Source organism: Botrytis deweyae (assembly GCF_014898535.1).
Source record: "Botrytis deweyae strain B1 chromosome Unknown BDEW_012, whole genome shotgun sequence".
Lineage (NCBI taxonomy): Eukaryota > Fungi > Ascomycota > Leotiomycetes > Helotiales > Sclerotiniaceae > Botrytis > Botrytis deweyae.
Genome location: NW_024066219.1, coordinates 189237 through 204338, shown reverse-complemented (window position 1 = coordinate 204338; position 15102 = coordinate 189237). Strand labels below are relative to the sequence as shown.

At 42.0% G+C, this 15102-nt stretch overlaps 6 protein-coding genes across 6 annotated transcripts; 4 read left to right on the top strand and 2 right to left on the bottom strand.

Annotated features, from left to right (window-relative positions):
• Positions 1-669: 669 nt before the first annotated feature.
• On the top strand, positions 670-1588 carry EAE98_005880 (uncharacterized protein; the record flags this gene model as incomplete). Its single annotated transcript, XM_038953502.1, has 4 exons — positions 670-1016; positions 1070-1175; positions 1243-1486; positions 1539-1588. The coding sequence occupies 4 exons, from the start codon at positions 670-672 to the stop codon at positions 1586-1588; spliced, it is 747 nt and encodes a 248-aa protein (XP_038809897.1).
• Positions 1589-3111: 1523 nt separating this feature from the next.
• EAE98_005879 (uncharacterized protein) lies at positions 3112-3878 on the top strand (the record flags this gene model as incomplete). The annotated part of the gene is made up of 3 exons (XM_038953501.1): positions 3112-3141; positions 3360-3423; positions 3523-3878. 3 exons carry the CDS (start codon positions 3112-3114, stop codon positions 3876-3878), a joined length of 450 nt encoding a protein of 149 aa, XP_038809896.1.
• Positions 3879-5228: 1350 nt separating this feature from the next.
• EAE98_005878 (uncharacterized protein) lies at positions 5229-8271 on the top strand. Its single transcript, XM_038953500.1, has 5 exons — positions 5229-6555; positions 6609-7283; positions 7333-7474; positions 7524-7843; positions 7903-8271. The coding sequence occupies exons 1-5, from the start codon at positions 5369-5371 to the stop codon at positions 8024-8026; spliced, it is 2448 nt and encodes an 815-aa protein (XP_038809895.1). The 5' UTR covers positions 5229-5368; the 3' UTR covers positions 8027-8271.
• Positions 8272-9004: 733 nt separating this feature from the next.
• Positions 9005-10561, bottom strand: EAE98_005877 (uncharacterized protein; the record flags this gene model as incomplete). Its single annotated transcript, XM_038953499.1, has 2 exons — positions 9005-10051; positions 10175-10561. 2 exons carry the CDS (start codon positions 10559-10561, stop codon positions 9005-9007), a joined length of 1434 nt encoding a protein of 477 aa, XP_038809894.1.
• A 1114-nt stretch (positions 10562-11675) lies between these two features.
• Positions 11676-12702, bottom strand: EAE98_005876 (uncharacterized protein). Its single transcript, XM_038953498.1, has 2 exons — positions 12164-12702; positions 11676-12084 (listed from the first exon to the last, which is right to left on the bottom strand). The coding sequence occupies exons 1-2, from the start codon at positions 12328-12330 to the stop codon at positions 11880-11882; spliced, it is 372 nt and encodes a 123-aa protein (XP_038809893.1). The 5' UTR covers positions 12331-12702; the 3' UTR covers positions 11676-11879.
• Positions 12703-13243: 541 nt separating this feature from the next.
• Positions 13244-14985, top strand: EAE98_005875 (uncharacterized protein; the record flags this gene model as incomplete). The annotated part of the gene is made up of 4 exons (XM_038953497.1): positions 13244-13378; positions 13437-13709; positions 13762-14159; positions 14301-14985. 4 exons carry the CDS (start codon positions 13244-13246, stop codon positions 14983-14985), a joined length of 1491 nt encoding a protein of 496 aa, XP_038809892.1.
• Between the last annotated feature and the right edge of the window lie 117 nt (positions 14986-15102).

The following is a 15102-nucleotide window of genomic DNA, read 5'->3' as shown; positions in this document are numbered from 1 at the left end:
TCCGAAGAAGATTTTTTCGTATTAAAAGTTTAATGGTTTAATTCATAACTCAATTTGAGTTGAGCGAATTCTATGATTGTATAGTCTATTGCTTTTTGGTCATTGTAATTTATTATGCTAAGATATTATGTGATGTTCAACCACTTAAGTGAATGGAATAGATGTTAAATGGGTCAGTCAGTCTTCAAGGAATTATCCGGAGGTTCTATTTTTAATTTTAGTGTTATATTTTTTTATATTATGATTTCTTGATCATTGTTGTACTTTGTATAATTACAAATCGCCTAATTTCAAATGTTCATTAGCAAAAAAAGTGGGTAGAGCATCTTGGCTGTCAAGCAGCCACAAACAACCCTAGATATACTTCGTAAATCAGGGAGCGAGGGAGCTTATTCAAAGGTCTTAGGCACCGAAGCTGTACCACAATAGAATCTTTGTCCTCGTGCAGATAGTTGCATATTGCGATTCCCTTAGGCTTGGTCAATCTGCTGAGCGCAGGGTCTACCTGGGCAACATCCCCTATTATTCCTCTCAATGTTTCCACGAGTGAGCGCATGTACCATGATACTTGTAATGGATTCTATATAAATATGAGCCTTGCTCGCTCTCCGTTCCCTTCATTCAACATTCCACGCACTTCTAACTCTCTTACCTTTCACTCCTATCACCATGAAGTTCACCCAGTCCTTGGTTTCTTTAGTCTTGGCAACAGTTGCTGTTGCCTCTCCTACTCCTACTCCTACTCTTGAGAAGCGAGCTACAACAATCTGTGGCCAATGGGATACTGTTGCAACTGGCACTTATACCGTCTTCCAAAATCTCTGGAATATAACCGGTTTTACTGGCTCTCAATGCTCAACTGTCACTTCAGACACGAGCAATTCTCTTGTCTGGTCCACTAGTTGGTCATGGGCAGGAGGGTCTTCCCAAGTCAAGTCTTATGCAAATGTAGGGCTTAATATGGCAGCTAAGCAGGTTTCTGCTATCTCTACCATCCCAACTACTTGGAAATGGAGGTTAGTTACTTCATATCTGTTCAATGAACCTAGCTGATCATAAACCCTTCTAGCTATACTGGCACTAACATCGTGGCTGACGTTTCCTACGATTTGTTCTCCTCAACTACTGGTACTGGCAGCGCGAACTATGAGATCATGATCTGGCTTAGTGCTCTTGTGAGTTTTCCATTATCATTGCATTTTCTTTTGCTTTGATTTGGTTGCGGAAACTAACGACTTTTAGGGTGGTGCAGGACCAATTTCAGCTACCGGGTCACCCGTTGCAACCCCAACAATCGCTGGAGTGTCATGGAAACTCTACTCTGGACTCAACGGTGCCACCAGAGTCTATTCCTTCGTCGCTTCCAGCACAGTCAATAGCTTCTCTGGTGACTTGAAGACATTCCTTACATACTTGACCTCCAGCCAAGGATACCCAGCCAGCCAATATCTCACGACGATTCAAGCTGGTACCGAACCATTCACTGGTAAGTTCACTCCCTAACTCATCTGATTCGGTGACAAACTAACGTAAAATAGGAAGCAATGCTGTCTTCAAGACGACTGCCTACTCCGTATCACTTAAATAAATCCTTGGATGAGGATATAAGACATGCGAATCTGTCCAGAAAACAGCATAGTGCCTTGAAGGAATTGCATCTAAATGCATGCGAAGGAACTTTGTACATAATTTCCCCTTCAACGAATGTTTTTAGAACTTTTGGACACTGTATACATATAAAAATATTCTATGCACTGGCTACATAATAACACAATTTGAAGATTTTTTTTTCTCACTCTTCGACAAGTGAAACATTTCAAAATGCTCAACGAGATATTATGATATAAATATTGATAAAAGCCGTCACCTATAGCTAGTTCATGAGCTGATGAATCCATGAGCTCTGGATAGATATAAACTTATGTCAAAACAACGGGTATGATAATTATAACTCATTCTTTTTTTTTTGGTAACAACATGATGGTAAATGATTTGTCTTCAAACATAAACAACTTCCGTGGTAGATTTCAGAGATTCGATGTTCATGAACACTTTGAAACATGGGCTTTTGAAAATTACAGTTGGATCTAACGTTGACCAGATTCGGTGCTGTTCTTTGAATTGGACAATGGTTCGGAAGTTCGAAAGTTCATTGATAGAGTAAATTCCATTGCTTCTGGCTCTGGACAATGATTGTATAGGGTTTTAGGACGCCATACAACCTGTACATCTCGAAGCATCAGTTCATGCCAAAATATTGAACGAAAAATATTGGCAAAGATATCGAACCCGTTCTAGATTCTAGATGGCATGATATCGCAATTTGTGTCTCAGATACGACAGGATTTGATCTGATCGTTCAAACCAATCTTTAAAGTTTATATATTAAGATTGAGGTTAATGCAACATCGAGCTCTTCTTATTAGAATTTAATTAATTAAGCTTCATTTTTTATCGAACTCTATACAGATGAACCTGGATATACGGGCAGGGGTTATACGGGAATCCCCTTTATACAGGCATATTTTTCAACCTTAAAAAAATTTATATGGTAAAATTGACCTATATGGGCATACCTTTATATAAGAGCATATGGTCCTAATTTTCCCAATGCTCTTATAAAAATTGGTGGTAGTGGTCCAAGCTTTAGCCTATCACATGATGAATTCATAAATTCACATGACAAATTTAATGAAAATGGGGAGACTGAAGATATAAAACGAGGCTAAAGGTATAAAACGAGGCTAAATACCGAGGCTGAAACTGTATATACGGGAAACCCCTATATACGGGCATTTAGGCCTCGAAATTTTTAGGCCCGTATAGCCAGGTTCATCTGTATTATTGTTTCCGGCTCGGGTGATTCGGATAAACATAGCAAAGTCCATACGAGAGACAGGATCGGGATTCGGGAAGTCGAGAGAGAAAAGTCCGATATTTCGACACTAGTCTCTTTTTGGTAAAGTCTCCCTCGCGTAATTTGTCGCCCGCACTTTGGATAATTTTCATTTTCAACATCTCTTTTTGAAACTTCGAACCACGACAATTTCCATTCCGCCCCAAAGAACTTCATCGACAAACCCTTCGAACATATTACCAAATACCGCAAAAATGGGTGGTGTTACTGTTCGCGATGTTGACGTAAGTATACACAATTCTGCAAGGTGTGAAATTGGAGAGGAATGAACTTGAGAACTCGATTTGCGACAGCGAATTGGAATTCCAATCATTTACATCAACCCATTTGATCAATCTTGAAAACTTCGCAAACTACCTTCTCTCGTCGATAAATGAGCAGGTGTGAGGGGGTCGAAAGATCTCCGCTGACGGAATTATGCTGATTCGACGGGTTAATTCAGGCTCAAAAGTTCATTGATGCATATGCTGCTTTCTTGAAGAGACAAGGAAAGCTCCCAATTCCAGGTACGTACTAATTTATCCATCTCCATCCTTGATTTCCACATTTGCGCAGGCATGCGCTCGATATTTACAGATTACTAACGAAGATACTTTCTTCTGCAGGTTGGGTTGATACCGTCAAGACCAGCGCATCCAACGAGCTCCCACCTCAATCTATTGACTGGTACTACGTTCGTGCTGCTGCCAACGCCCGTCACATCTACCTCCGCAAAACCGTCGGTGTTGGCCGTCTCACCAAGGTCCACGGTTCAACCAAGAACCGTGGTTCCAGACCATCCCACCACGTCAACGCCTCCGGATCTGTCGACCGTCACGTTTTGCAATCCCTCGAGAAGATCGGTGTTTTGGAGCAAGATGAGGAGAAGGGAGGTCGTCGTATCACTCAATCCGGACAACGTGATTTGGACCGTATCGCACAAACCACCGTTGAGGCCGATGAGGAAGAAGATGACGAGTAAATTATTTACATCATGGTCTGGGAATGGGAAATCTTTACGGGGTTTGGGCTATATGGTGTATCACATATAAATAAAAGCTCGTCCTAAAGCACTTTGCTTTTCATTATACCCCATTTGTTATTACGGTTAACGTGGACGTGAAAGAAGTATCATTTTGAATCCATCAACCCAAGCTTTGAACCTGTGCCTTTCCTCAACTTTCGCTCCATTGGTATTGAAAATGCCTACAAAGTTTTGTAAATTCATCAGTCTTTGACTTGTTGAAAGCGATTTTCCGCAGTTGGCATCGGGTAGTCTCATGTCACATCAATAGGTAGTTTAATTGTATTGTATGCCCTGTACTCCCCAGCTCATATCCCGTAGTTCGTATTCCCATCTCTGTGCGACTCTTAATGGAGAGAAATCCATAAATATGACAATGTTCAAACTCTTGACCGATAGACTCGATAGACTCGATATTTGTGACGTTCAATATCATATGGTCTCAAACATTCTAATAACTTACAGGTCGAAACTTTAAAACGATTTAAGACAATCACTTGATAGAATATCAAAGCACTGATGGAATGATCTGAATCGACGAATTTAATAATGAGGATATCATGTCGACTTCAAATATATAATTCTCGGTTTGAGACGTTAAACAGTTAGGTTCAATCAAGTACGGGTTTTGGTTGCAATATGAAGAGCTCACCTGGGCAATACATGAGTTAACATTGTGAGCGCCACGACATGGCTCTCGAGATTCCTTTGGAGCAATGAATCTATACAGAGTACCTACAAGCAGATGGGGAGTTTTGTGCTCTTTGAATATTCTAGTACGCATTTATGACGTACCTTGTTTTAGAACCTAACTTTTCATTCTTCCTCTCTTGCTTTTCCTCCTCTTTTATATCTTTCTCCCATTATCTTCTCTCAATCAATGAAAAAATGAAGCCGTAACTCTCCATTTTTTACTCAGCATTAGAACAGCAAATCATACTTTACTCTCGGATAGTGATATCAATGAAATAGGTTGCTATATATAAATCTAATATTGAAGAAATAAAAGCTTACAGCAAAACCTCGGTCTGATGATTTTCTCAGACTCTAAAACATTAAGTTAGAGCCATGCATCCCTTTTGAACGCGATTAGATGCTAACATTCAAATTCAATGCTACTGTCTGAGTTGCTATCGAATCAATTCCCATATTTCTAGGAATGAATAAAAGCCTTTCTTGCTATCCCTGGGAATGAAATCACATTCTCGATGCATCATTACTTGTACACATCACATGTTAGACGCGTGCCAATCCATGTCAAACGCTACACCTGAAATCCAAATGATGATCTTAGATTCTCGTCATTCCTGCCCTTTTTGGAAGGTCTTGATATCACAATGCACTTGCTAGGCTCTCGCATTGATTGATGTAGCACTGCATCAAGGATACGAACGTGGTTGTTGAGAACCCCGCGTTGAAAGCAAGTACTTGAGCTTTATAACAGTGGCATGTCTTCACCCGTTTACCAACAGTTTTATGAACGCCTATCTTATCGTTTGTCGTTGTTCTTCAATATGAAACCTAAGAAATACTTGGAAGCTTCTATTGCCCTCTTACTGTCATCTCCTGCAATAGCTCAATGGAGCACCATTAATACAACGTTAACTTCGAGTACATTCGACCCGCTCCAGTATGTCAACCAACTCATCGGCACTGACAATGGTGGAAATGTCTTTGCCGGCGCTACTCTTCCATATGGAATGGCTAAAGCGGTTGCCGATGTTAATGGACAAAATACCGCTGGATTCTCAACGGATGGCAGCAATGTAACTGGGTTCTCACATATGCACGATTCTGGCACAGGAGGAAATCCTTCCCTGGGCAACTTCCCCTTATTTCCATCGTACTGTCCCGATGATGTGGTTGACAATTGCAAATTCTTAATCACAGATCGAGCTACGCCATATGTGTTGAATTCTGTGGTGGCCACGCCGGGATATTTTGGATTAAACCTAACAAATGGCATTCATGCAGAGATGACTGTTTCAGAGCATGCTGCTCTTTATCATTTCAATTTTCCTGTAGAGAAGTCTTCGAATGGGACGGCTCTAAGCCCGCTCATTCTTATGGATCTAACGGATTTGAGTGCTAGTAGACAAAACGCAACCATCAGCGTGGCTGACGATGGGCGTATCAAAGCGAACGGGACTTTCATTCCAAGTTTCGGTGGGGGTTCATACATGTCATATGTTTGCGTTGATTTTTCCGGGGCAAATATCCTGGACACTGGAATATGGGTCAACAATAGAGCAGGAACACAACCAAAGGAAATATTCGTCACGAGAGGCATAAATCTTTTCTACATTCAAGCTGGAGGATTTGTTCGCTTTCAAGCATCAACTGATAGAACTATTAGCGCTAGAGTGGGCGTAAGTCTCATTAGCTCGGATAAAGCTTGTCAGAATGCAGAAAATGAAATTCCTGATTGGGACTTTGCTAGGCTCAAGAAGACGGCCGAGAAGGTATGGAGGAAGAAACTGAGTGTTGTGACCATAGAGCCTGGCAACGGTAGTGATACTTCACTATTAACCAACTTCTATAGTGCAATTTATAGGACTATGATGTCCCCGCAAAATTATACGGGGGAGAATCCCTTATGGGAAAGTAGCGAGCCATACTTTGATTCTTTCTACTGGTAAATAATTCAGGTGACTTGGGTTGAGTTAAGAAGTGCTAATGTTTTCACAGTATATGGGATGCATTCAGATCTCAGCTTCCATTTCTCACTATCATCGATCCATCTGCTTTATCAGAAATGATCCGTAGTCTCCTCGATACCTACCAGAACGTTGGATGGCTTCCAGATTGTCGTATGAGTCTCTGTAAAGGGTTTACTCAAGGTGGTTCAAATGCCGACAATGTTATCTCTGATGCATACGTAAAGAATCTCACAGGCATAGACTGGCAACTAGCTTACGAAGCTGTGGTAAACGATGCAGAAAACGAGCCACTAGAATGGTCCAACGAAGGCCGTGGTGGTCTCATGTCATGGAAAGCTCTAAGCTATATACCCTACCTGGATTATGATTACTTGGGTTTCGGCACGAACTCGAGAAGTATTTCCAGGACTTTAGAGTATTCGTATAACGATTTCTGTATCTCTACCCTTGGGAGAGGTTTAGGGAAACCCGAATATACGAAATATTTGCATCGCGCGACAAATTGGCAAAATCTGTGGAAAGAAGATCAAACTTTGTCTATTAAAGGTATAGATACAGGATTTACAGGATTCTTTCAGCCGAAATATTTGAACGGGACGTGGGGTTACCAGGATCCGATACTTTGTAGTCCGTTGGATTCCTTCTGCAGTTTAACAAGTAATCCACAGGAGACTTTTGAGGATAGTATTTGGGAGTATCAATTGTGGGTATTCTCTCTCTTGGTGTCGTATTCGTTACTGAAAATTGACTAGTTTTGTACCGCATGATATCGCGACTCTGATTGATCTGATTGGTGGACCAGAGAACTTCATCGCTCGTCTCGATTATTTGCATACAAGCGGTCTAACGGACATCGGAAATGAACCTTCGTTCTTGACAGTGTTTCTTTACCACGTTCGTCTCCCCCTTCTATCAGTTACATGCGCCGCTAACCCCTTGCTAGTACGCCGGTCGTCCTGCTCTCTCAGCATCCCGTGCCCATATGTACATACCCGCCTATTTTAATACGTCAACCACTGGATTACCTGGTAACGATGATACCGGCGCCATGGCTTCCTTTGCCGCATTTTCAATGATGGGATTGTTTCCCAATCCGGGACAGAATGTCTATCTAATCATCCCGCCCTTTTTCGAATCTTTGAGTTTCACAAATGAAAATGGAAAGAAGAGTACGATCAAGAACATTGGATGGGATGGAGGTGTGAGGAATGTTTTTGTACAGAGTGCGAAAGTGGACGGAGTGGTTTGGAATAAGAGTTGGATGTGAGTTGTGCCCCAATCGTGTGGGACTTGGAAAGTAATGCTAATTTGATGTAACACAGTGGACATGAATTCTTCACGGAGGGACAGACATTGGAATTGTTTCTAGGAGATACGGAAAGTAATTGGGGGACTAAGGAGGAGGATTTGCCTCCTAGTATGAAAGTTGGTCATATGAAGCTCTGATCGAAGGGCTTGGCGCAGATTTAAATCGTGTCGATATTTTAACTTTTTAACCTGTTCAAAGTCTACTTGAAATCTTGAGAGAATTCATGATCTCAGTTTCAAAGCAACTAGAGATAATAAATTCTCTGATTGTTTAGAACAATTCTGAGATCTATATAAATAGTTGCCGTTTAGATCAATGGTCGCCCCGATAGGATAGTTTCTTGGTTAATTCTGTTCCATTAGTTTGATCTTCGAAGATGCTTTATTCAAAACATAAAATGTAGACTATGATGTTTGGAGCCCTTTCATGTAAGCTTGAATGATTAGTAAGGTATATACATATAAACCATATGTGCGGTAAAGGTTGTATTCATTCCTTCTGATCTCTTCGTTTGAAGTAGGAATGCTGAATTACTGTAACGACGTCTCACGTGGCTAACGAGTTCTCAATACTAGGAGCGTTTTTGAGAGCCGGACAAGAGCCGGACAAGAGCCATACAAGAGCCGGACAAGAGCCAGACAAGAGCCGGACAAGAGCCGAACAAGAGCCGGATACAGACGTGCAACAAAACTTTTCGGTTGTCATCTTACTGTACAAAAGGATACGCCACACACGTGATTTGTATATGGGACCTCAGCTCAAGATGCATTTGGCCTGCTGACGACTGACTATCTTCTCAAACGGCTCAACAACACTTGCATACACAGCTTGTGTAAAACTTAGATTATCCCAATTCGACTTTCCTTCAAAGATAAAAAACATGCAAGATTTGATAACATGTTCCAATGCTGTTTCTTCCTCATATACCGCGTCGGCCCATTCTAGAGCGGTGAGATAGTTTGTGCTTGCATGCTCTTTTCCATCGACGAGGAAATCTTGCCGGATCGATTGCTCCTCGATGCGCTGCCCGAAATATAGTTCCAGTAACACAATGCCGAGGTCTTTTGGTGGGTTTTTGATGGCAGTGATTGGACTGCTAAAGTTCGGGGTTTGTTCTAGAGGTATAAATTGGCACTTTGTGGAGAAGAAGGACCTCGGGAGTGGGAGAAATTTGGCTGATCGATTAGAATTTTGTGCTTATTCCAATCGCATAGAAAGAGGATATGGCGCTTTTGCAGATTGCCAGTAAGCCAAGGAGCATTCTGAAGCTGTAGTAATGAAGAAGCTAGTATGTATGCAACTTTATATCGTTCATAGCGGTTGAGGGGAGAGAATTTATCGGGCTTGGAAAGAATGGTTTCAAGACTAACGAATTTATCTCGATAGAAGGCCCGAGATGTAACACTATCATCACTATCTCGAAATTCATGGCGCTCTAAATGATCAGCCGGGAGGTAGCCTAAGTAAGAATTGCAGGTGATATCAAAATTGTAGACAGTTTCGCATAGGTTATGTATCTCAATTTCATTCAGCACGGTGGAAGATACCTGGATGGATGACGACGGTGAGTCTGAGGAACCAGATTTCTTTACTTGGGACGCTTGTTTGTTAGAAGTAGAGTTAGGCTTCGACTCAATATTTCGATGCAGCTTTTGGCGAACATTTTCTGCTACTGAAAGTTGCTGAGGGCTGGCAGGTAGAATACTATCGATTATGCTGCGGGCTTTTCTGGTGGTTTCGACTTTTCGACACTTAGAAAATGTGCGAGAAAGTTGTTCATCGGATGGGTAGAGAGCTGTCTTTAATATTTCTGGATATTCGAATGATAGATTGAATATTATGGGGGAGTCCACACTTGTACGGCTCTGTAGCTGAATCGAAACCTCATGAGCCGATATACATTCACAACTCCACCTGTCGTTGATGGCCTTGTGCAAACTCTGAGAGTGTTTTTTGATGCGCGAGAAAAAAATTGCCTCTGCTAAATCGTCTTTTCTCGATCCTATAGTCTCCAACTTCTCAACCGAGTCCAGAATTTCTTGAAGCTTTCGATTGCATTTCTCTAGCGCGACGAAAGCCTTTGGGCCTCTTTTCGAAAAGCTATGCTGGACCCGTTTAACCTGGTATTCAAACCCGCTTAGTCTTTCTTCTTGCCAGTCAATCTATAGCCATTGTTAGCGTAAATCCCAAAAAGTTTTCCAAGAATACAGATTGAAGTACAAAAACGAAGAGCATTCATGTATTGTGAGTCATAAGCAGGGTGTAAGGAAAGTACGTCATCTTACCCTTCCATCTTTGAACGCTAACAGGTTATTCACCTCTATCATGAGTGAATCTACTGTCTTGATCAAGCTTTTGAAACCTTTGTAAGACTTGCCAAGACGCAAATGGAAGATCGCAATGAGCTCTTCGCGGTGCCAACCCTCGTAACTTCTGTCCTCAAGAAAAAGGTGGACCTCATCCCTAGGGACGTCCACGGAGAGTAGAAACCGGCGAAGCAGTTCGTTGAAGAATTGCTTTTCAAAATTGATAGCATCAATGAATTGCAGGAAATCGGTACGGAATTGCCTCCATGTTGTCACACGCTTGAAAGTTTCATCAAAAAACTCCACAGCTATAATTAGGATAGGGAACCCGCCTAGAACAATTCCCGCAATCTCAAATCCAGACATGTCGATGTTCTTGTTGGATAGTTTCTCAAGAGATGCAAAATATTCTAGACGACAAAGTTCTGAGACAAGAAAGAGGTCTTAAATTTTCGATAATCAAAGAAATGAGGTCAAACAATCAGATTTCTTGAAGCTATGACAGGATAGCTTTAGGGCAGCTCAAGTGAAGGGGAGCCTCATGAATATGCATGAAACTTATTGTACGCCCTGACCAATCTTCCATCGCTGGCCTTACCTACGCCAAATCCTACGATTCTCGTAGACAGTAAGATATCCGCGATCACCATGCACCAAAAGTTCTGCTGGACTGTTGAAATGCCAGGATTGCATGATTCTCAGAAATACGATAGTCTTAGTTAAACATCAATACTTACAATTGCAAATTACTTCAATTTTCTGGAAAATTATTCTTCTACTATAGTGCATATACAATGCTGGCTGTCCTTCATCCCAGAAGTACTGCAAACTAGATGTTGAGAAGTCTATCGAAGCTTAAGTTTTAGCATTGATACAGTAGCAAGTGTGAAATAAATCTTCAGCCCGGGTAATCCAGCAAATGACATCATCATTATATTCGTGCAGGAAGAAATGTAAAATAATTTAAAAGACGAGGATGCAAAAGCCAAAGCAGGCAACAAAACAGGCTGACAGTGGTCATTGGAAATCGCTTCACAAGAAATAATACTTGCCTGTGCGCTTTGCCACTACAAAGCTGACGTTCATGAGATTCTTTTATAGTGACCAGTGGACCGAGTCAAAGATCTTGCGAAAGAGTGATTTTTAAGTAATTACTGACGGTCCGCACCAAGCCTCGGCCATATAGAGATTGCGGAAGACCTCGAGCCGACCATGCATGAGTGATTACTTGAGAACGATTCTGCTGAGAGCTTGTCCCCAGCACGGAAGAGATAGGAGCTTCTATGAGAATTATCAAAGTCGAAATTTACGATACTATACTCAGTGGCCCTGATCAGGATCTTTAATATTACAGAACGCACGAAAATACAGAATCGCAGCAAACAGAGTATCGTCAGCTTTGATACTCGAGTCATAACTGAAGAGAACTCATATTTGATATGAGCCCAATATGTCGATAGAGTAGCTATCGGGTCGGAAACATTATATATGATTATCCGCGTAATCCCAGAACTCGCGACTGAAATGAATTATTGGATGTGAAAGGGTATCAATTAGCGAATTCGATATAGTATCGTTTAGAGTGAAATGAGAACATTCTTCCATTGCATTTCTGCCACCAGAGGAAAATTGTGGCTGTTTATCTCGGTATTGGGAATATTTTTCACCTTCAGAGTCCCTCACTTCAATCCCTTTTCTCGTGTTTCCCATCTCGAGACTCCCAAATCAAACTTCCAGCAAGCACACCTGCACATAACCCTTCAAACACCGCGACTTTTCTCCACGGTCCAGCGTCAACCCAAAAGATTCCAACAGCAATCGACCGTCCAACAATTGACAACCACATGGCAAGCTTGTCTCCTCTCTTAGCAGCGACAAGGTAGAGCGAGCTATTATGTATAGCTATGATCAGCGTAGCACTTGAATTTCGAGATTCAAGATTAGCTAAGAAGGCTTCGGTTTCCTTACCCTATTGACATACATGACAGAGCTAAAACATGAATAGCGTGTTTCGAGTCCGTCAGCAGCATTTCGGCATTTTTCCTTGCGGCTGTAGAAGATAAAAGAGGGGCAGCTCCGTTCAGGAAATTGAAACAGCCCTGAACCGCAAAAATTATTGATGATAGAGGAGGCATTTCTGAAACTTTGATTTCTGCAAATAAATCATTCGGGCAATATTGCGATTTATATATTCCTGGAGTGTGGCACAATGGTTTCCAAAGCTATAACTCGTGATCTTTCAGTGCAAATGAAATAATACCCGTGGCGGGGAACACGCCGAGAATGACTGCGGGGTTTGGATCTCAAGCCAGAGATTGAAGATATGGTACGATGAATTGAATTTTATAGCCTATTGGGAGGCATGGTGGCTTAATGTTTTCCGTGGGTCGAATCCTTCCGTATTTTTGGCTGGTTAACTTCCTGAATCTAATAGATTCGAATCTGCCCGTACCATACCTTTCTCACCTTGGAATTGCTGCGAAGAACCCTCGAACTCAGGAACTTTCCAATCTACCCAGTTTCTCTATTAAATCGTGTTTTGGCATGATAAATTCCTGATGAGAATCATGAGATGTCATTAATTCAGCCATGTTGTTCCCCACATTTCCATTGTGACGATAATAAAGCTAGGCTGGAGCTGGCTTAGAGCCTAATAAGCTCGGTTAGATAACCCCTGAAAGTGGGGTTACCTAAGGAAGTAAAAGTCGATAAATTCTTTATTCTCTATTGGATGATTCTTATCGTTTTACTTGGTAGATTTCATCAATTTGGCATGTCCAACTGTTGGCCTGCCCCCTTTACCCGTCAGCAGTGACGAGTGGAGGAAGATTTGATTTTCAACAAAGCCAAGCCTGGTAGTTCTTGTGAATGCCAAACAATTGATACAACCTTCGTACAAAAAGAAGGCGACGTGATTACGATATACACCAGAAGAAGTTCGGAGTTGTTACCATCTGCAATTCTTTCCCGTTCGAAAACCACTTTCTATACTCTCCTGTGTTTACTTCCCAAACCTCTCGCTCAAGTGTATGATTGGTTTTCAAGGAAATGTCTCCGAACCCTTCCACGGAAAATGAAATTATAGTGGCCAATGTGAGCGACTTAGCGATGCGCGAGGAAACTCAGCAAGTGGAAGATACGGGAATGTATGCCAAGTTTTCAAGTGTTGTCTTGATCACAATTGTATTGCGCTTAGCAACTTTTTGCGAGAATCTATCCATTGACGTCCTGCGCATCCCAGCCGGCTTTCGGCAAGATCTACACACTCTTCTCTAGTAAATTTGTCTTTCTAGCATCACTGCTAATTTTCGAGATTGAAAGCGTTGTATGTGCTACTTTGCCGAATTCTCCTGATTTCATCCTTGGGCGGGCGTTGGCAGGCCTTGGGTCTGCTGGAATACAAGCAGGCACTACACTCATCCTCGCCGAATGTGTTCCGCTACGCCAGCGACCGACATGGAACAGCATTATTGGAAGTATCTTTGCAGTTGGGAGCGTGGCTGGACCTTTATCAGTATTTAAGTGTTTCTAATCCTTCCATCGTTTGTTGCTATGATTGACACTAGAGTAGGGAGGGTCTTTCTCAGACTCCACGACATGGCGTTGGTGTTTTTACATCAATCTGCCGAAATTATTTTCATCGCTTTCTTTATGAAGGTAGTCGTGGCCGCAAAAATATATCCAATTCAACAGGATTTAGTAGCCAAGTCGCAAGATTCGACTTGGCTGGTACTTTCACCTTCATGTCAGCAACGATTTCTCTTCCCTTAGCACTATCATGGTGTGGAACCACCTATACATGGGGAATTACACGCATTGTAGCGCTACTAACCCTCGCCGGTGTCCTATTCTGTTCGTTCTTCGGTATCGAATACCGGATGAAAGATAGTGCCATTATACCTTCACGTTTACTACGCCGACGAAGCATAATTGCAGCGATATGGTTCGCCTCTGTCTTTGAGGGGTATTTTTTGTATGCAGTCCCACAACACAGATTAATTTTCATCTAGATGACTTAAGTACTATTGCTGTCCTAGATCAATGTTTTCAACATACGAGAGTATCAAAAATTGTTTAATGATGACAGATACTGATCCAGCTATAGCGCTTTGGTTTCAATTAGTCCATCGTGTCTCTGTCATCAAGTCTTCCATTCTGTTCATTCCATTCATAATCAGTGTCGTTGGCGGATTTATGTTTGCTGGCTTTGGACTGCTGCAACTGGATATTATACGCCGTTCGTCTACGCTGGGTCAATTATCATGCCGATAAGTACTGGTCTTCTGATGGCTGTTCAGCCTCAGTACAATTCACGGGCAAAATGGGTTAGATTTCAGATACTTATCGGAGCTGGAGTCGGCCTAGGAGAAGAACAAGGACTTTATATGGTGCAAACAACGCTCCCGGAGATTGACGTCGCAACTGGCATCGGTATTATTTTGTTCGCTCAGATTTTCGGCGTAGCACTTTTCGTGCCAGTTGCACAGGAAATTTTCCTTGAAAATATCAGCAAGGCACTAAGAACGCTGGCCCCAAACTTGGATCCTCACTCTGTTCTGGACGGCGCAATGACGGCTTTTCCTGGCGATTATTCTACTGAGACATCAGCAGAATTGCAATCAGTGTATGGTGTTGCGACTAAAGAAGCTCTGCGCGTTGGACTTCTACTCGCAACGATATCGATTGTGGGAGCCCTGATGTACGATTGGAAGAGTTTGAAGACTAAGCATAATAAAAGGAGTGATGAACGTAATAGTGACAATAAGTTGGATCAATTCGCAGGCGTTTAAAAATACTATTGAATGGAAGGATTGGCACTATAAAAACTGTCCAATTGGTGTCTGTGGTGGTTGGTGGCGTACCGAGAATTGAGTGAAAGAAGGTCCTTGCACTTGAACAACGCCATG